The sequence below is a fragment of the Etheostoma cragini genome, chromosome 8 (assembly GCF_013103735.1).
Source record: "Etheostoma cragini isolate CJK2018 chromosome 8, CSU_Ecrag_1.0, whole genome shotgun sequence".
Classification (NCBI taxonomy): domain Eukaryota; kingdom Metazoa; phylum Chordata; class Actinopteri; order Perciformes; family Percidae; genus Etheostoma; species Etheostoma cragini.
The window spans coordinates 12,508,662-12,529,061 of NC_048414.1; the positions used below are offsets into that span (position 1 = coordinate 12,508,662).

Consider the following 20,400-nt stretch of genomic DNA (forward strand, 5'->3'; position numbering starts at 1 on the left):
TGTGTAAGGAGAGAAATAACAGCAAACAGCAAAAAAGGTTAAACTTTTTTTTTTTTAAAGGGAGTTTAGAGCGACTCGTAAGCAAAGTAGAGATGACATGATTTAGCTTGGAGAGAGTGATGTGATACTTTTTGGAAGAGATAGGATGGAAATGTAAACACCTCTCATTGTGACCTTAAGAGTATTTTTTACAGTATCAGCCAAGTAGTCCTAGTGTTTTAATTGTGAATATGTACACGCTAATTGGCAACCATTACAGCCTGTAACAAAACTGTTCAAATTGTCCATCTGGAACTAAAACTAAAGTGTATATTTATATTGTTAAGATTTTTTATTAACGTATACTGTAAATAGTGTGATAAGACATTTCACTGAAATCTAGTGTTCAATCTGCAGTGGTGTTCTATCTGTTGATACACTGTCAACTGCACAGCTGGGTTTAGATACAGTCTATGGTTCAGACATAATCTACTTCGTCCTCCACATGAAATCCATACCATGTTTTCCAACAGACCCACAATCATGTCCAGGTTTTCTTTGCAGCATAGAGGGCTACATGGCCTCCTCCTACAGTTTTGACACTCGACACTCCTAACTTGGACCCATTTTATCAGCAGCTTTTGAGTTCATTGCTTTCAGTAGAGATGAATTTTAAAGGAAATTACAGCACTTAAGTTTTTTTTTGTAAGATAAACTTTATAGAACAAGCACTTTTGGAACTTCTGCATGTTTTATCTTCAATTTGCTTCTTTTTTCCAGAACTCTTCGTTGTAGCAGAAACAGATGCGTCTTCCTGTTCAAGTGAGAGTGAAATATTCCCACTGTGGTAGTGAGTGAGTTATGCTGGATGTTTATGCAGACAGACGGCTGACTTTCAGGAGAGGCTTAGTTTGATTGCTGAGATTGAATGTTCATCAATGTTGCCAATGAATGTGTTCAAAGCAATTATTCATTTCAGAAATGCTAAACTATTGAGGGGTTTATGTCTTTTTTTTGTTTTGTTGGGTGCTCATTTTTAAAACTTTCTGTCCACCTATTTGCTTAAAGTCTTGGGATGACACATGTCTTGTGACACAGAAGTGCCAAAGTACACAATCTACAAATAGCATTTACTGGCAGGAGCATGTGAAATTCTTTAGTCCAGTAATATTGCATAAATACATCACATAACCAGTATAGTCTCATTGAGCAACTATACTATTGCAAATAAAGGACTGATGGCAAAATATACATGTTTTCAAACCATGCTAACTTGTAGTAAAGTGAGATAATTGTTTATTGTTTAAGAGCTAGGACCCTCTCAACAAACCCTGACTGCATTGGAGAAAACCAGACTTCCAAGTAAAGACCACCTAGTCACAATGTCCTATGACGAAGACCCCTACATCTTCTCCAGCGACACTCTACCCAGTGACCGGCGCTTCCTCCCTCCACTGGCCAATGGGCTTCTGGGATGGAGGGTGTACAGCAATACCATGCACATGGGTGGTGTATATAACGGGGAGGGTGGACGTTGTCACCGGGCAGATGTTCCCTGTCCTCTCACTGTGAAGGTTGAGACAGATGAGCCAGCCCAGCACACATATAGCCTGGACACCCACACAGGTAGTGGCTGCAGTGTTTGACTGTCTGGTTGCAGGAATCTGTGTTGTGAAGAGTTATCGTTGGTAATAATCTCATGTTCTCATCTAGGCATTTTTACCCACACTCTGAGCTCAGCAAGTGTAACAGTCACACAATCTCTGTATTCACACCGATACTACCCCAACTTAATGGTGATGGAAATTCTGTTGGTGCGTCAGAAGACTTCAAAGGAGCCAATCACTGTTAGGCTGGTCAGTTCATTCACGCCTCGGAGCAAAGACATTGTTTTTGAGTCTGGCCCTGATTACAAAGGAGGAAGGTAAGGTTATAAAAATGTGTAAATTGCACTATGAAGTACAAGTATTATATCTTACACAATCAACATTCCTCTCACCTTCAGTCACATCCAAGGAAAAGTGACCACTGCTGAGTTCCCAGGAAGTTCCTGTCCCACAGTTCACCTTATCTGGACCCACATACCCCCCACTCTGACACTCGTTCCAGAGCAGAGCCAGGCTCGCTGGGGCTTCGTCCTGGTTGTGGCCAACAGTTTAGACACTGCTGAAGCCAAGTTTGACGAGAGCCTGAATCTGATAGCAACTGGTAACCTGCGTCCGTCTCATGAGAAGGCCTGGAAAGAACTGTGGCTGGAGAGCCAGGTGGTGGTGGCAGGGTCAGAGAGACTCTGCAAGGCTCTGATTGGCTGCATGTTTTACCTCCTCAGTGCCTTTCCCTCCATACATGACACCTCCAGCTCGTTCGGTGGAGTCAGTCCAGGAGGGTTGTCCAATGGTGGGGATGGTCAGGACTACTGGGGTCACGTTTTCTGGGACCAGGTAAGGCTATCGGCAGTTGAAGGCTAGCTCTACATGCTGTTTGTTTGGGTTGTATGATGACCCTGCCTTCCTGTAACAGGACATCTGGATGTATCCTGGCATAGCCCTCTTCTACCCCAAGCTAGCCCGAGCTGTGCTAGAGTACAGAGTGGGAACTATAGATGGCGCAAAAGACAATGCACAAAAGCAGGGCTTCAAGGTATGATTATCAGTATGATTATCAGTGGGATATACTGTAGGTGTCACCAAAACTCCTCTGTTTCACTGACTATGCATGTAGGTGGACAACTCTGCAATGAATACACATTCCCAGCAAAGGTTGAAGAGAAGAGTTGGTATTTGTAGAGTTCTACTGGGAGCAGTTGTAAAATTGTAAAAACTGTTTAAAAAAAAAAGACAAACTCAATGGTAGGGGTGACAAATCAGGAAAAAGTTGATGAAATAAACAAATCTTAGAGCAAAGGTGTTCCAACTGTGTATTTGTACAGAAGCAGAGCCTTAGCTTAGCTTAGCTAAAAGCAGGGGAAAAGAGCTAGCCAGTAGCCTGGCTCTCTTTGTTACAATATGGATTAAATAAACAAGAGGCAACATTCTGATATCAGCATTTTGTTATCTTTGTACAGAACAAGATCAGTTTTTTCATAGCTAAACTTATTGATTTTGTTGGAGCTCTATAATTAGCATACAGACAGATTGGTAAAGATCCTTTGATCTAAATCTCTGAAAGCAAATTAGCATATTTCCTAAACTTTTAAACTACCTAAGACCCCATAGCAAGTGCAACACAATAAATGATAATAGTAAACATTAAAAGTCTACAAAATAGGTAAAATACATGACACTAACCTGTTGTATTAGCTGCGGTCTGGTGGCAAAATAACAGCAGTGTTGGATATATTTTATTGGTGGTACTGTTTGTGTGTGTTTGCGCGCGTGCGTGCACTTTCCTGTTCTATATTTTAACTAACCATTGAACTGTTCGAGTCTTCTGAAGAAATGATATTATCTTTACAGGGACTGAAGTTCCCATGGGAGAGTGCAGTGTCAGGGAGGGAGGTGTGTCCAGAAGACATTTATGGACAACAAGAGATTCATATAAATGGAGATGTCACCCTGGCCTTCCAACACTATCTCTACCTCACTGAGGTACGCTTCTTTATCCTCACTCATCGTCACAGTGTCTCACGCTGTGGGATAATACTAACTCTTTGTTGCAGGATCTGTCCATGTTCACTGAGGGCCGGGGCAGGGAGGTGATTTACGGTGTGGCTGATTACTGGGTTTCCAGAGCATCGTGGAACCCTGAGGAACAGAAGTACCATCTCTTAGGTAAATACATTTTTTTTAACTATTGAAAATGTGGTATTTACAGTATAACAAATCAATTTAGCTTTTCATGGTTATCAGGTTAATTATTTAATAAAAGCTAAATTAAAGACATCTGACTTGTTTCATATACTACTGGAAAAACCCACAAAACAAGTTCTGTCATAAGGTATAACTTGGCTCTCATGTTAAGATTTTTTTTTTTAAATGATATTTCCTTTACTTTTTTATATTGCCATTGTAATGGCAGATTTATGTATTAAAGTGTCCATATTATGAAAAATAATTTTCCTAGGATCCTAGGATTCCTAGGATTTGGGGTGTTATTTTGTGTCTTTGGTGCTTCCACACGCATATAAACTTGGGGAAAAAACTATCCATGCTGTTTGGAGTGAGATACGAGTCTCTGAATGTGTTCTGCCTTCAGTCTCGGGTTGAGCTACGGCTTTCTACCTATCTAGCCAAGACGAGGTGACTAACCGTAGCATGCTAGCGCTATAAACCTGAAAATGAGCATAATATGGGCACTTTAAATACTGTATTTATACATGTTAGATATCTAAAACAATTATGTGAATTAAAATGTTGGAACTTGGAAGCACGACTGTATGATATGCATGTAATTGACAATATGTAACTGCATGGCTGTCTGTATGAAAATATTATGAAGCATTTCCCTTTGTGCCGTTCAGGTGTCATGCCCCCTGATGAGTATTATTACAATGTCAACAACTCTGTGTACACAAACACAGTGGCCAAATTCAGGTACTAGTATTTGAAAATATCCCTGCAGTGCATATTAACTCATGATTACCAATATTACAAAAAGTTTTTTTCCTTTGTCAGTCTCCAGTTTGCTGTGGAATTGGCTGACCGCCTCCAACATCCTACACCAAAGGAATGGCAAGAAGTGGCCCAACACCTCAAAATACCTTTTGACCAAGAAGCCCAGTACCATCCTGAGTTTGATGGCTATATCAAAGGTTAATTTTTGTTAATTTCTTACACATAACTGCAGAGAAAAATTATGTCCATAACATGCTGTCAAAATGTATTTTGTACCTCCCACAGGTCATCCAGTGAAGCAGGCAGACACAGTGATGTTGGGTTATCCTCTTGGATTGCAAATGTCCTCAGAGATCAGGAGAAATGACCTTGAAGCGTATGAGCCAGTAACAGACCCTAATGGTCCAGCTATGACATGGGTAAGAAACAGCATGTTGTATGTGACTCTGTTAGAGATTTATCATAGAATGCACCTTCTTTTTAAGATTAAACTTATTTATAAAATAAAACTTGGCAGTGATGGAAAAGTGTTCAGATTCTTGACTAAATAAGCAATACTACAATATCAGAAATACTACATTTCGATTCAAAATATTACTTAGAGCTGTCTTATTTAATTAGTTTTTAGTTGCTTGTAATACATATCATTATGGTTTATAGTGTATCCTTGCATTGAATGTAAACGCATGTTGCTGTTAATTTACTATAATTTTGTTGGCTTTTTTGTTCCCAATGCTTTTGCTTTCCATTATAAGGGTATGTTTGCAATTGGCTGGCTGGAGCTGGGGGAGGCTGAGAAAGCTCAACATTTACTAGAGAAGTGCTTCAAAAACATCCAGGGACCGTTCCAGGTGTTCTTCTGACTCACCCAGCCACATAATATTAATAAATGCCTCTTTACTGGATATCCAGTGAATGTGTGATTACCTCTTCTCACAGGTATGGAGTGAATCATCAGATGGCTCTGGTGCAGTCAATTTTCTTACGGGGATGGGGGGATTCCTGCAAGCTGTGCTGTTTGGTTATACTGGCTTCAGGTCAGTTAACAATAAAAGGACACCTAAATACGTACATCGCACTTAGGTAGTAACATAAAGATTGACATGCTGTGTTTTTTTTCTAGAGTTCAGAAGGAATGCCTGGCCTTCTCCCCTGTTCTTCCCAATGACATTTCTGAGCTCTGCATCCGTGGTGTGAACTACCTGGGCAGTCAGATGGACTGGCTGCTGAGGAAAGACGAAGTTTGTATCATACTGAGGGAACAGGCAAACAAAGCTGGCAACAATCAGTCCTGTGATCTGCAGGTTATCCTGAAGGCATCAGGAAATAAAATCCCTCTCACACCAGGTAACACACAAGAAAAAAACAAGCAGTGATAGAAACTCTATAGATATGGCACCATATGTCTTTTTCCAGGGATGAAATAATGAAGAGCACTTTGGACGCTAAAGTGGCAAAAGACAGACAGGCTTTATGACAATAATGTCTACTATCACAACTCCTGTAAAGCTGAGAAAACTGGGGGCTCCAGGGGTTGTTAGTAACCTTAGTGAGACAATGTGATTCAGTAGACTGTATGTATGAGTGAATCTGGGGACTGTGATGGTAGTTGTTGCACACGGGAGGATATATACTGTGGGGTTGAAAGTTTGGGCACCCCAGGTAAAAATTTTTATTAATGTGCATAAAGAAGCCAAGAAAAGATAGAAAAATCTCTAAAAGGCATCAAATGACAGATTAGACATTTGTATTACATGTAACAAAAAGTTAGATATTATTTCCATTATTTCCACTTTAAAAATAACAGAAAACTAAAAAATGGCGTCAGCAAAAGTGTGGGTACCCTGCAGAGTTAATACCTTGTGCCCCCTTTGGCAAGTAACACAGCTTGTAAACACTTCTTGTAGCCAGCCAAGCGTCTTTCAGTTTTTGTTTCATATATCTTCACCCATTCTTCCTTACAAAAGTCTTCCAGTTCTTTGAGATTTGTCGGCTGTCTGTTATGCACTGCTCTTTTAAAGTCTATCCATAGATTTTTAATTATGTTGAGGTTAAGAGATTGTGAAGGCCATGGCAAAATCTTCAGTTTACGCCTCTTGATGTAATCCACCGTGAATTTTGAGTTGTGTTTAGGATCATTATCCATATGTAGAAGCCATCCTCTCTTAACTTCAGCTTTTTCAGCTTGTTTACTGTTATTTTGAAAGTGTAAATGATGGAAATAAAGTCTTACTTTTTGTGACACATTATATGAATGTCTAATCTGTCATTTAATGCCTTTTGGAGATTTTTCCATCTTTTCTTTGCTTCTTTATACACATTAATGCTAATTTTAACCTGGGGTGCCCAAACTTTCGAGCCCCACTGTAGCTGCTTATTTGCAAAAAAACAATTGACACCTGAAGAAATTCAGTTTCTCAATAATTTGATTAAATGATGTCAAATCATATTAATAAATATACTTTAGTGCAAACCCCACCCCAATCCAAAAAGATACATGATATGTTTCCATAGAGGGGAAAATAATGTTATTCGACAATTACTCTACAAGGTATTTGTATGAATTATATTGTGTGTATTTTTCTGTGAATTATCATGTTGAAGTTGCACCGAGTCTCATGTGATTTTATATGGAACTGTGTTATCCTTACTTTGTTCCTTGATTTCATATCTCATATTTCTTAAAGGCACTGATGCAGTAACAGATTATTATTAATTTACTTTTATAAATGTTTATTTTCAGGGAATCCGGTAACTTTTCCTCCAGAGCCTGGGTGTGTTTGTAAACTGGTTGTGACGTCTCCCTGTTGGCCTCTCTGATGAGACCATGATTCTCCTCATCGTTCCATCCACCGACTATTAAATATATCATGAGCAAGTTGTTTTATATCTAAGCTAAGTTGTATGCTGCCAATCATTAAGGAAACAATGGACAAAATGTATGTATGTATTTTTAGATTTTTGGGGGGGCATTTTTAGGCCTTTATTCAACAGGACAGCTGAAGTAATGAAAGGGGAGAGAGGGGGGATGACATGTAGCAAAGGGCCGCAGGTCGGAGACAAACCCTGGGCCGCTGTATTGAGGAGTAAACCTCTATATATGGGTGCCCGCTCTACCAATTGAGATATTCAGGTGCCCAAATTGTATGAAATTCTTACAATATGATATTATAGTATTATAATTTGCTACATTACACAACCATTAACAATTTATATTTTAAATTAAATATATTCAAATATTCTGTGCATTTTGTGGATTTGTTGTAAGTAGCAAACAATAGCCTACAGATTAAAAAAAATGTCACCTTACGATACATATGTGACTACTGCAGTCTTTTTTACCATGAATGAATGTTGATTGTAACCTTTCCAACCAATCTCAAAAGCTAGATGTTAGTGATCGTTCTTTTGATCATTGGGAAAGAAGTATTGAGCTGGATCACAACAGCCTTTGATGTGTGACTTGAAAAAATCCTGAAATTTTGTTTACTAGAGGGCGGCAGCAATACTGCAGGAGAAGATGTGACAGGAGGACAGACAGAGGTCATCGAATTTATCTTCACTTAATATAATCTATATTTAAAAAAACAGTTTGTGCCTCTCAAATTAATTGCCCCATAATGGTTACACTTTAGACTTTCTTAAAATACATTTCTGTGTGTTTTATGGCATGGAAAAGAAAAGAACAGGAGAGGAAACCATCAGACTGTTTGCGTTGGGTGGGCAGTGCGGAGCAAATCCTGTTGATTTTCAATTGGTTGATTTAAATCTGAGCAGCGCTGTAACTCCGCCCTCATTTTCCGTTAGGTATGCTCGATTTGTTATCACGTTTTAACGGTTTCCAAACCCCGGGCCGGGCCATCTCTCGCTGTAGTTCCAAACGGATAGTCACGAACAGCACATCGAACAACCCCTCAAACGTAACTGAGCTTTTCCTCGGGATTGGCTAAAAAACTTTTGAACACGGTAAAACGGTTTCAGCGGGTTAGTGGGGAAGGCAAGACTGCAGTAGCTAGTTCAAACGAGCTGTAAAGGAAAGTGGAAACTCTTTCATTATAGTACATTTAAATTCACGTCAGTATGCGATTGATTTTACTTTAAAAATTAACAGAGCAACGAGCATCAGATTACCCTGTCAGAGACCCGTATATCAAAGGTAACGTTTACGCTATTTATTCTACGTCAAAGACTATAGTAAACGCTAGCTAACGCTAGGTAAGTAAACTCCAACGTTAGCCTTTTAACATTGTAAAGCAGTTATAAATTAAAAAAGAAAAACTCAGTTAAAATAATTCATATCTTTGTGCAAGCCTGTCACAGTATTAGGTTAGCATCATTTGACTCTTTGGTGTTGTAGTTATTCGCACATGAGTGTGTCATGTTAACTTAGCTAGCTAACCTAGCTAACTTAATGTGTTAACTGGAAAACGTGAATTTTAGCTAATTCTGTTCACATCATTAACCGCTTGGGTTTATGCCAGACACATTTGAATGTGCTTATGTATTTATTGTAACATGATGTGTCAGTGCTGCTGTAACGTTAACATGAAAAACGACTGGCTAACGTTGTGTTTTTGTCGACCACATTGTTATTAAATAGCTGACGTTACAGCCCAAACACATCCGTCCGCTAAACCAGTGCGAATGCACCGAGTAGCTAGCTACATTTACAAAGACCCGTGCAAAATGGATCTGACATAGGTACACTCATGCAACGGTTTTGGCGAGTATACTTTAGTTACTGTGTTTGTGATTATGACAAGAGTAGCTATTACTTTATTATATCCAACTTTGCAAACTTAAAATATTAAAGCTTTTAGGCAGCCGTTTACCCAACATTGGCTGTCATTTGAAAATCCATTTTGATTTTTTTTAATTTAGTTTAGTTAAGCTTTTTTTGTATGAGTGATGTTAAATTACGTTAACATGGCAAGGAAGCTGTATGTTTGCGCGCGTCACTTTTTTTTTTTACATGAGGATTAATGACCAAACGGTCAATGTGATATTTATTTACTATATCCATATAACTTAAGAACTGTGTGAAGCGTCAATGGTAAACATTATTTGTTGATGTCAATTCCCATTGTCAAAACAAGGACCTTTTTTTTAGATTCATTAAATGAAACCTGTTCTATGTCGATAATGGCTGCAGTAGTTATTAGTTACTGCATAACAAAATGTAAATGGCTTCTGTTGGCTAGAACATTTCAAGTCTGTTCCAGCTTGTCCTGGTTAACGGTACAATCTTTTCCCCCAGAACATGAATTCCATACGATCATCTGTACAATCCCTCATGGAAATGTTTTATGACAAAGCACAAGAATTCACCAGTGACATTAATAATGTCCACATGGTTTGGCTTGAGGAGATCCAACAAGAGGCCAACCGCATGTTCTCAAGGTAGGTTTGAAGTAATGTCATAAAAGTCGCTAAATAAAACCTAAGATCTGTTATTACAAGTCTTCATCTTCAGAAATCTTTTATTCTTTTTAAGAATTGTCTTTAAGTTTTACTGACGCTGTTTCCTTTTTTATTTCAGAGATTTTAATGCTGAACCGGAATTAATGCCCAAAACGCCATCTCAGAAAAAGAGTAGTCGCAGGAGGCGTGTATCCTTGGCACATCAGGAAGAAAATCAAGCCAGACGAAGGTTTGTTGCTTTCATAAAGGTTTTAGTAACATAAAAAGTTACAAATTTCCTCAAACCTGAATCATGTTAAACCTGATGTGCCTCTGTAACTGTTCATGTCCAGATTTTCAAAGGGGAAGCGCAGTAACCTTCGTGGCTCCTCTGTCAAATCACTGAACTTCATTGCTGAAGAAGAGACAATTCCCAAGGCTTCCACCTCTGAAGCTAACACCGACACACAGCCCAGACGCACCACTCGCAAAAACAAACAGACAAAGTCTGAGGTGGCCGGGGATGTGAGACAGTCACGTGGCAGCTGTAAAACTGATGAGGTGCAGAACAAGAAGCCGGAGCTTGTAGAGGAGGAAAAGGTGGTCGAAAATGGCAAGGACAACAATGCAGAAGACAAGCCGGACTATATACGTAGCACCAAGTCTCCACCTGCAATACCTTTGCCCGAGGTTGCTGTCAGCATCTCTTCATCAGACCGGCTGTCTGCTGAGTTTGCTCAAAAACTGCAGTCTTCTCCTGGCCGCACAGCTGCTAAGATTGCAATAGCCGGCGCAGCTCAAAGCTCCCGGCGGAGCTCTGTACGGTGCTCCCTCAAGCTTCGTCACTCGCTGGCCGGTCTGCGACACAGTATGACACAGGAGTCTGTTCGCCGCGCATCACGCCGTTCCATGCTTAAGAGGAAGGAGGCTCGCATGGGCAACTCCACATGTAGCAGCAAAGTTGATGGTGAGAAATGACCTATATTTGTTTTTTAATTACATAAACAACAAAACATTAGTAAGCCTTCCACACTTTGTTTGCCACTAATCTATATATTATGTGTATATTTTTTGTGACTGTAGAGGACTCTTGCATGGACTCTGCAGAGGAAGAGGATAGAGAGGCGTGAGTAATGACTTTTCTTTGCATGGGTGGATATATGGCCATATTAATGGAGAAGAAAAATCTTTGTTCAATCTGAGATTCAACTATTTGCAACAGTGAATGCTAAATTAGTCACATGTGAATGCACATAAATAATAAATTTATTTTTTTAATTTGTTTTGAAGTGTTTCTTACCCATATACTTATTTATTCACTGCTATAGCATGTTAGACGCTGTTAGTGCAGACACAGAGGATAATGCTGCAGCTGAAGAATTGAAGAAAACTCCAGAGGTATGAATACGTCTTTGTCTATTAAAGTGTCAAATTAAATTTGTCCTTTGGTTATTGATCAGCTAATGTTTGTGTTTACCATTATTTGTATCAACAAATGTAGATCCAGATTAACCAGAGCTTTCGTTCGTCCGTTGGGCGCATTACTCGATCTGTGGCTGCAAACTCGGCTACACTTGCAGACCGATCATTGTTTACCACTGAAGCAACGGTGAGCACTCCCAACAAGAAAACAGGTATGGGAACTTGTCATTTTATTGATTTGTTTAAAAAAAAAAAAATTAGATCATAGTTGATAGTTCTGGTGGTTTGTAAACTTGAAATGATTTCAGATGGTTTTGTATCTAAATGTAACTTGTATCTGATAATTACATGTTTGTGTTTCAGTCGCTGGAAAGTACCAGACTCCACAGTCAGGTCGCAGGTGAGTGTTTTGTGTGTTACTAAATGACTGCACTGTCTGATGTGTGCAATGAAATTAAAGCACGTTAACTTGTTCAGACTGTTAAATTCTGTGTTGTCTTTAAAAAAATACATATTTCTGTTTCCAGTTCACGCCAGAGTACCAAACGCAAAGCTCCAGACACTGTAGAGGAAAGTCCAACAAAAAGGCACTCTCCACCCAAGAAAAGTCAAAGTGTAAGATTAAAAAAAAAAAAATCTTCCTTAAGGTTAATAAATGGAAAATTTCTGTCTATACATGTACAAAATAATGAGTGCATCAAATAGTTAATACATAATACTTCTTCTCTTATTATTACAACATAGGCAATTAGACCAAACATGAGGTCTTTTCTCCACACTGTGCAGAAGAACCAGATGCTAATGATGGCTCCAAATTCCCTCGGCCGAACTGCTGTTATGAAATCCTTCATTAAACACACCACTCCTCTAAAGATTGATCCAAAGGTAAGCTATTGGCCTAACTTAGCAAAGCAACAATTTTTCTCTGCAGCGGTAAGCGCGCACTATGGAGCCTGACTGCAACACTGGCAGGCTGATGGGGACGAAGCCCAGTAGAGTTCAGTAAAGCAAAGGACCAGATTTTGATCTGCTTTATTTTTGCTCACACTGATGCTTCCAAATGTTTCCAGGTTTGTGCCATAACAATTTTAGGCATCTCAACTTAGTGAGTAAAGTCCACTGGCTCAAAGAGTGATGTCTTTTTAACATGTAACTTGCAACAGCCCACACAAACAAGAGAACACGTCTCAAACTGAATTGAAATTGTGTTTAAAAATGTGTGTGTTCTTAAAAGATACTGTGGCTCACATTTTTCTTGAGCTCTCAAATTAAGTGGTCCTCTTTATTTGGATGTTGTTTTTTCTCCCCTTCCCCAGTTAAGCGTTGGTATAGTGGTAAGTGAAGTGTGGAAGCACTGCTTGTTGTTTGTGGTCGTTTGATGATGTCTAAGGCTACGTTCAGACCGCAGGCAAAAGTGGCACAAATCCAGATTTTTTTTTGCGGTCAATTGACTTAAATCTAGCCCAGATCTGATTTTCTTTTTCTTTCCCCAAATCAGATTCAGGCCACTTACATATGTGGTCCTGAATCAGACCTAGGTCAGATTTGTTTTTTTATATGTTTTCTTCAATGCGGCTGTCAACCGGGGCGGACTATCGTCAGTGTGCCCCAACCGCGAGGCAGGGATTGGCTCACATAAAGAGATGTCAGAGGTCTGCGGCGATGTCCGCAACCCACCCGACACGTATTGAAAAACGGACCGAGGAGTCTAACGCGTGGTAGAGGGTTGATAAAACCCTGTGACGCAATGAAAGTGAGGACTGGCGTGTGCCAGCTGAGGTGGAGATCCCGGTCTCTCTGTGTAAGGCCTACCTCCTTTCCCTCTCGCCTGCAATGTCGGGGAGCGTGAGTGCGTGCGATAGGACCTGAGAGATGGTGAACTATGCCCAGGCAGCGCTAAGCCAGTGAAAACTCTGGAGGCTCGTTGCGGTCCTGATGCAAATTGATCATCCGTCACACAGACCTCTGTAGTGAATTTACAGCCATAACCCCACAAAAGGCAAAAATAAAATAAAGCAAGAATGCTTACTTCCTCCACAACCTTCCTAACTTTACATTAGTGCAACAGCGTGCTGCGTCTGATGTCATTGTTGTTCTTTTGCGCATACGGCTCGGTTTGAAACCGCACTGGTATCAGATATAGGCAACGTTTTTAAAGGTAATGTGAACAGCCACACAAAAAATCAGATCTGAGCAAAAAATGAAAATTAAGCATTAAGACTTGCGGTGTGAACGTAGCTTAATATCCCACGGTGTAACTTCTTCTACCCCATGCTGTAGAGAAGCCCCTTTCACACTTCCACATGTAAATGGAATTTGTCTGAAATCAGTTTGATTTAGAAAGATTTCTGTTAAATTTGGGCTCTATTGAAAATGGAAGCAGCAACTTGTTCTGGATAAATCACTCAAAAGTCGAATGATGTGTAGGACCAGACTTTCCTGCAGACATACATGTAAATGACCAAACCATACCACAGTAATTGAGCCGCTGCCATTTTGCAGCGTCTATTTGTGAAAAGGGCTACTATATTTTAACAACGCCCCAAACTGCACTTTAGCCCTCTAGTTGATGGCATCTCTGATCCCACAGGTCACTGATGGTCATTCTATACAATCTTTTAACCTAACAGTCCTTTAAATCACCTAGATCTGCTTTGGTAACCTCACTGTTTTACTTTGAAACACACCTTCAGAAGTAAAAATCCATCTGAACCAGAAGCCATTTCACTATTTGGGTTGTTCATTAAACGTTGTCTAGTGTCAGTGGATCAGTGTGTACTTGCTGAGGAGAGCACAGCACACTGCAGCTAATGTCATTGTGCCATTTATTGGGGTCTGGGTTGTGTTTTGGCAAGTAATTTGTTCTTGTAATCAGGTGGCAATCATCTGCGCTTCTCGCGAGGGACACTTGTAATGATGTGCTCTGCTGTGTGTCAGTCAGACAAAACTATTGTTACATTAAATACCATGAACATGACTGAAGCTATGTTTTGCTGGGTAATGTAGCTTGTTTAAAGGTACACAAGATCTATCCTGAGTATTAGCCTACTCTTCCGTGAGCAGTGTAGGCTCATGGTCTGCAGTTTATAACTTGCAGTAATGTCTTTCTCTACACTTAGTCTTTTGAAATAGTCCACACAGTAGTTTGGAGACTAATGATCAAAGGAAGGGAAGACCTCGGCAGTCTTGGCACAATTGATTTAACACTTTAAGACCTTGAAAATAACTGTCACGATGGATTTTTGCTTCATCCGTCAACTCAACTGGTGTGGTGATCGGTTTCTACGTGAATGAGCTCCACCTGCTACTTTGGGTTCATTTGGCACTTATTACAGTGTGATCTAATTGGCTGGTTTCTGTCAACACAAGTTTCCTAAATCCTTATTTTCTCATTTCTTAGTCAAAAGAGCGACACAAACTGGAAGCACTTAAGAAGAAGCAGGAGCAAGAGGAGGAAAGAATGAAAAAAATGGAGGAGGAGAAGAAAAGGAAGCAGGATGAACTTAAAAGGTTAACACTCAACCTCTTTACTTGCTCTGACTAAAAGGTTTGGTAATCTATTTGTTTTAACGTTTGTTTTTTTGCTTTAACTTTTCTGTTTTAGGAAGAGGGACGAGAGGCTTAGAAGAGTGTTTGAGGCCAAAGTAAAAGAAGAGCAGAGGGAGGAGGAAAAGAAAAAGAAGATTGAGCAAAAAATGGCTAATATTGATGAGAAAAATGATAAGGTATACAACAAATTTGATAACTCTGAATCTGTATGTTCACATAAAAACAGATGGAACCCATTTGTCTAATGCTTGGTATTGTGCCTCTTCGTGCAGCGTCAGGCAGACGAGAAGGCCAAGAAGAAGGTGGTCATTAAACGTCAAGAGGACCTGGAGCAGAAGAGGAAGTTGGAAGAAGAGGCTAAAAAGAAGAAGGTTCAACAAGCGGTGAGAGAACACTCTTTTCTTCATGTTTGTAGTAATTTCTGTTGCTGGAGCTATGCTTAGTTTGGTGCCGTATATCAATCTTGTGCCACTGCAAAGAATGTTGTTGCTATTATAGACTACATGTAGCATAAAGCAAAAATGTCAATATTAAAAACTTGCATGCAAAGCACTCTCCAGTTCATTTGAACCCATATCCCATTTTCTGACAAGTGTAGATGACTTTACCCTGAGGAGGAAAAAAAAGAATCTATTTTAGGGAAGTTTTTAGTAAATTCATTTCTTTGCCATTACATATTGCAATCAGGCTTTTCTTGTGCTTTTTAAAACCCAAGGAGGAAGAGAAGCGGCAACAGGAGTTAATGGCAAGGAAGAAGGCTGAGGAGGAGGAACAGCGAATTCGTAAGCTGGCTGAGGCTCGCCGAGCGCTGGAGCTGAAGCTGGAGAGAGAGAGAGAGCTGGAGAAAGAGAGAGAGCGACTAGCTGCTGCTGAAAGGTATTATATTGTCTTTAATTTTCCTAACAATAGTACCGTGTATAGCTGAAACCCTGTTGTGCGTCCAACCTATTTCTGATACTGTGGCGGCAGAAATTAGTTGATTTTTAAAATCAACACAAACGAAACATTGATTAAACTGAAACTTGCATTGAAAGACTGTAAAAGAGGTATTTCATTTGGATTGTATTTACTCCAGTTTGTTTTACTGACTTGATGTCTCATTTTTAGGGAGCGAGTGGAAAAAGAAAAAGCTCTTGCTCTGCAACGGGAGCTGGAGAGAGCAGCGAGGGAAAAAGAGAGGAGAGAACTGGAAGAGAAAAGAAAGGTGCTTGAGGAAAAAAGACTGGTAAGAGATTACCAGTAGAAGAAATTTCCCACGAACGGGAGTTTCAAAAACCTACTGTGGTCTTCTTCAAAGTAAAACATAGGTTTCCTTTGATGTCGCCCTGTGCTGATGGCAGCAGCCTGCTACGAGGAGCCGAGGCTGCGACTGCTGGGGGAGCCTCGTGCTGAGCCTAGCTCCTGGCTGCAGTTAATTCAAGTTCATGTTTATGTACCTAACTAGAGCCTGGATTCAGTGTCCTCTCAAAAGGCTTTACATAGAAAACAGGATAGTAATGCTCATAGAATTGCAGCTACATGGAATGTAGAACGTGGAATGAGGATAAAATGAATAAGTTCTCGTACAGGAGAGGGGAGATGAAGGGCTGAAGGAAGAGGTCTCACTCCACTCCAGATTCTGATGCTTTTTTATTCTACCTCCTAGCATTGCATTCCGTTTCCTCAAAAAAGCTGTTCTCTAACCTGCTGTAGGCAGCAAAGTCAGCAATAAACATTGTTATCCTCGTAGGCTGTTGGGTGACCTTACACGCCTGTAAACTGACAGTGGATTGTGTGCATGGGAGGCTGTTTAGGCCTCATGTAGGGTCAACACCATCAGACCTGTACGACAGCAAAGAAGCTCGTCATTTTATAATGGGCAAGTGCTGATTTTAGAAAAAAACGAATTGATTTATCACTTGATTAATTCTGATATCAGGTTAAAAAGTCTTGAATTGAATTTGGTAAGTCCTGCACAAACCCTGTTTAATGACCATTTATTGGTCAAATGGGAGTTTCAGGAAATTAGTTTGTTGTGGCGTATCCTTTCACAAGGACCTCGAGAGTTACCATGTCTACAGTCTATATTGAAGAGCAATCCACTTTGGGGATTGCTCTGGTGCCGCAGGAAATTCCGCCAGATGCATGTATTTTTACTAGAGATTCACGATTCTGATGCCTGAACTTGCGTATCGGCTGATACCGGGTACTGATCCGATACCAGTGTGTCATATACTTTATGATTTAACAGCTCTGTACTACTATCCCTGTATGGATGTGATATGATTTCTATCTTTTTTGTTTGTCTGGCTCAGGTTAAACTCTCAAACAATAAAGGCTACAGAACTTTCTTTCATTATCCAGTTTGACAGTCAGTTATGACAGAAAAAGAACATCAAATAAACTAATTTACCGTAGATTTTCTTCAGGTTTTTATGTGGTATCGGATTGGTGCGTAAACTCCAGTACTTCCCGATACTAGCATTTTAGGCAGTATCGGAGGTGATACTGGTATCGGAACATCTAATTTTCACATATGTCCGTTTCAATTTTCTTTATAGTATCAAATCATAACCACAGTTATCTCGAGACACTCTATAATTTACAAAGACTCAACAGTTCCAGTAATTCCCCTTAGAGCAAGCATTTAGTGCAACAGTGGCTACAGAAACATCGACAGTTTCCTTCCGCTTTCTTTGTGTTGGAATTTTAAACTCCGGTTGATTTATGAGGAATTTGGCTAAAGGCTCAAAGTCCCACAAAGCTGTGGGTTTGTTATTTCGGCTGCTCTTCATCTGGATGTTCATGTGTCTTTTTTCCTTTGTTCCACTAGGAGCAGCAGCAGAGATTAGCTGCAGAAGAGAAAGCTGCCAAAGAGCGAGAAGCTGCTGCTAAAATAGCTGCTAATGCACAGGTAAACCTTCAGGGGTCAATTTAAGCTTTAGTTTAGGTACACATGCACAGTTAAAAATAAGTCTACATTTTGTAGCTTAATGTACCTCTGTTTTTCCCCCCTCTGTAATGAAGCCTCTTGTTGGCCTAAATGTGACTGTGGATATTGAGGTAAGAATCTAATAATAGCCATTTCAAAAAGTTTTTACTTTTGGTAGTTTATCAAAAGGATAAAGGTGAACACTTTGGGAATTTAACCTTGCACGCAAAATAATCGCCTGTGAATATCATCAAAACGGTTTACAGCGCCAGCAATGTGAATTTGCAACAGTGAAAGGTTTCGGATATTGGGGCCAACTCATCAGCCATGCCGGTGGGTCCATCACTCGAGTGATGGGCAGTCTTTTCGTTTATCCTTCACATCCATCACACCCTCCGGCCAATCTCGCCCTACTTTTGAGCCGTTTTGTTCGGGACGTTTACCATGTCTCAGCATCTTTCAGGCCCCCTGGCACTGTTTTGGTTTATGGTTGACTATGTGACTATTTGGTGCCACCTGTTGGGGATGAGTATTGGGGTTTCAAAGTCTAGACCCTGAAAATATGACAACCTCACCTTTTCAGATACTGTATGTCCATAGGGAAAAACACCTTATTTTATTTTTTGCATGGTTTACATCCAGTATTGCTAGCTTGCCACCTTCTTCTCCTCGCTATGTTGGTGCTTTACAGCATATGTTGGACCTGTTGATCAGGGAAATAGTGTGACAGTAGTGCATGGACATCCTCGGACAGAAGATTAACTAAATATCCATTATAAAACTAGAGGCCTAGGACGCAAAGAAATTTTTTTATTTTTTATTTTTCTTAAAGGAATAGTGGAAGACATATTTACCTCCTTTTCTTCTCAATCTTTGCAGCACTCAGTAATGAGCACGCCTGTAGGAAAAGGTGGTGGGCTTAATGTGACCGTGGATATTGAGGTACGTTTTCTTTTTGGCACATGTGTTGAATACATGTCCCTTAAAACATGATGAAATGATTTTCTCATCAGTACAAAGCCTCATAACGTGTATTAAATTTTTCTCTGCAGCAATCGCCACAATCATACTCTATCACTCCAACGGGCAGCAAAAAACCTGTTCTGTCCAAAAGTACAGAGGATTACGGGATGGACCAAAACAGTGACGACTCTACTGATGATGAGTCTGCCCCTAGGAAAGCTATTCCATCCTGGGCCGAAGGTAAGCATGATTTATTATAACCGTCATTTATTATGATCATCACACTCAATATACATGACTGCTGTTGCGTTGTTATGACTTTTTGTTTGTTTGGAAGCGTAGCTCGTTTTCCCTGTATCACAGTGTAATGTCAGTCTCGTGTTGTATGTATGTCTTATTTTAATTGTTCCCCTCCCAGGTCACAATCTGCAGCAGATAATTATGAAGCAGTACTTCAACCCTCCGGATTTAGACTCTTTCTTCGGAACAATTGAACCACCAAAACTGGAAAACATCTTTTACAAGAGCAAACCTCGCTATTTTAAACGCACCAGCTCTGCTGTGTGGCATTCTCCTCCGAATGGAGGCAAGTGATCGCTGTACACTGATACTAGTTGCTGTATAGAGTATAATCTTTGTTTTAAAGCCTGTTTTCCAATAAAGTAACATGTTATTCTTGTTGTTTTACTGTGTTAGGTAATACATGCCTACAAGTAAAGGGCATCAACCTTTTAGGAATATTCTTAGTAGTATGTAAAATATCACGCTGATAAGTGAAATTGATGCTTCACGCTTGGACTTGTACTTGAAAATGGGTGTGTATTATAACTGAGTGGGATGTGAACGTTTAAATGTTTTTGACAAGTGATCAGTTAAACCTTCATTTGTATAATGTGTTTACCAACTGTAAATTATAGTAAAACTCTTATGTTTGATTTATTCAGGTGCATTAAAATGGTTCAAGGAAAAAAAATGTGTTGGTTTCAACTTTTGGTTGGATACAAAGTTGGTTTGGTAATATGACACCTAAGCAAAGTGAAAGCATATTTTCAGTTGAGATACATACTGTGATTTAAGTTTATGAATATAAAAATGTCAATATCGGTGAAGTATTATTTCTTTAGCCTTCTGATGGGAGCTTTTTAGTACGGCTAGCAGAAGGCTTAAGTATTAGCAACATTTACTGAAATCTTATGGAATCCAATTAACTTAACATTTCTGTGGCACACAGCAGTTGGTTATTGTAGCTGATTGGACATCTGCTCAGATGTCTGGATTCTCTACTAATAAGAATGATAAAAGTAATTTTTTTCACAGGTGCTGAAAGCTAAAGAGTTAGTCAGGGAGATGTCAACAGCAGTATGATAGGTGGTCTAATCTATCCAAATAAAATCACCAGTGTGTATTTAACATGGGTTTGCAGGGTCTTTTAAATTAAACACATTAATTTATTTAAGCCAACTTGTGTTGCTAAACACCCTTTTGATTATGGATTTCCACATTTCCTAGTACTTGTAATTTGCTCACCTTTCTAATGGAGATCCATGTCAGGTAAGTATCTTGGAAATGTACTTTATCCAGACTGCTTGAGTTGTATCAACAAGTCATTACAGTAAGGCATCC

At 39.7% G+C, this 20,400-nt stretch overlaps 2 protein-coding genes across 4 annotated transcripts; both read left to right on the top strand.

Annotated features, from left to right (window-relative positions):
- Window positions 1-538: 538 nt before the first annotated feature.
- On the top strand, window positions 539-7,772 carry pgghg (protein-glucosylgalactosylhydroxylysine glucosidase). Its single transcript, XM_034879550.1, has 14 exons — window positions 539-801; window positions 1,288-1,605; window positions 1,693-1,903; window positions 1,985-2,420; window positions 2,500-2,619; window positions 3,435-3,566; window positions 3,638-3,749; window positions 4,439-4,511; window positions 4,593-4,729; window positions 4,818-4,951; window positions 5,288-5,383; window positions 5,472-5,569; window positions 5,656-5,879; window positions 7,276-7,772. Exons 2-14 carry the CDS (start codon window positions 1,362-1,364, stop codon window positions 7,350-7,352), a joined length of 2,094 nt encoding a protein of 697 aa, XP_034735441.1. The 5' UTR covers window positions 539-801; window positions 1,288-1,361; the 3' UTR covers window positions 7,353-7,772.
- A 671-nt stretch (window positions 7,773-8,443) lies between these two features.
- On the top strand, window positions 8,444-19,741 carry incenp (inner centromere protein). Of its 3 annotated transcripts, none has more exons than XM_034880161.1 (21): window positions 8,444-8,688; window positions 9,790-9,932; window positions 10,072-10,182; window positions 10,286-10,899; window positions 11,016-11,058; window positions 11,261-11,330; window positions 11,434-11,566; window positions 11,718-11,754; window positions 11,882-11,969; window positions 12,099-12,239; window positions 12,671-12,688; window positions 14,755-14,864; window positions 14,959-15,079; window positions 15,176-15,286; window positions 15,619-15,779; window positions 16,011-16,128; window positions 17,716-17,796; window positions 17,910-17,945; window positions 18,694-18,756; window positions 18,867-19,017; window positions 19,196-19,741. In XM_034880161.1, exons 2-21 carry the CDS (start codon window positions 9,793-9,795, stop codon window positions 19,369-19,371), a joined length of 2,523 nt encoding a protein of 840 aa, XP_034736052.1. In that variant the 5' UTR covers window positions 8,444-8,688; window positions 9,790-9,792; the 3' UTR covers window positions 19,372-19,741. The 3 variants fall into 3 exon arrangements, with proteins under 3 accessions (XP_034736052.1, XP_034736054.1, XP_034736053.1); XM_034880163.1 differs by having other exon boundaries at window positions 16,011-16,102; window positions 17,714-17,796; XM_034880162.1 differs by lacking the exon at window positions 12,671-12,688.
- The last annotated feature ends 659 nt before the right edge of the window (window positions 19,742-20,400 follow it).

What these genes read in the sequence shown, in the direction of transcription:
- pgghg (XM_034879550.1), top strand. Translation starts at nt 1,362, where the DNA reads ATGTCCTATGACGAAGACCCCTACATCTTCTCCAGCGACACTCTACCC. An exon ending in TAGCCTGGACACCCACACAG is followed by an intron (nt 1,606 to 1,692) that starts GTAGTGGCTGCA and finishes GTTCTCATCTAG; the next exon opens with GCATTTTTACCCACACTCTG. An exon ending in ACATCCAGGGACCGTTCCAG is followed by an intron (nt 5,384 to 5,471) that starts GTGTTCTTCTGA and finishes CTCTTCTCACAG; the next exon opens with GTATGGAGTGAATCATCAGA.
- incenp (XM_034880161.1), top strand. Translation starts at nt 9,793, where the DNA reads ATGAATTCCATACGATCATCTGTACAATCCCTCATGGAAATGTTTTAT. An exon ending in AATTGAAGAAAACTCCAGAG is followed by an intron (nt 11,331 to 11,433) that starts GTATGAATACGT and finishes CAACAAATGTAG; the next exon opens with ATCCAGATTAACCAGAGCTT. An exon ending in ATGTGACTGTGGATATTGAG is followed by an intron (nt 17,946 to 18,693) that starts GTAAGAATCTAA and finishes CAATCTTTGCAG; the next exon opens with CACTCAGTAATGAGCACGCC.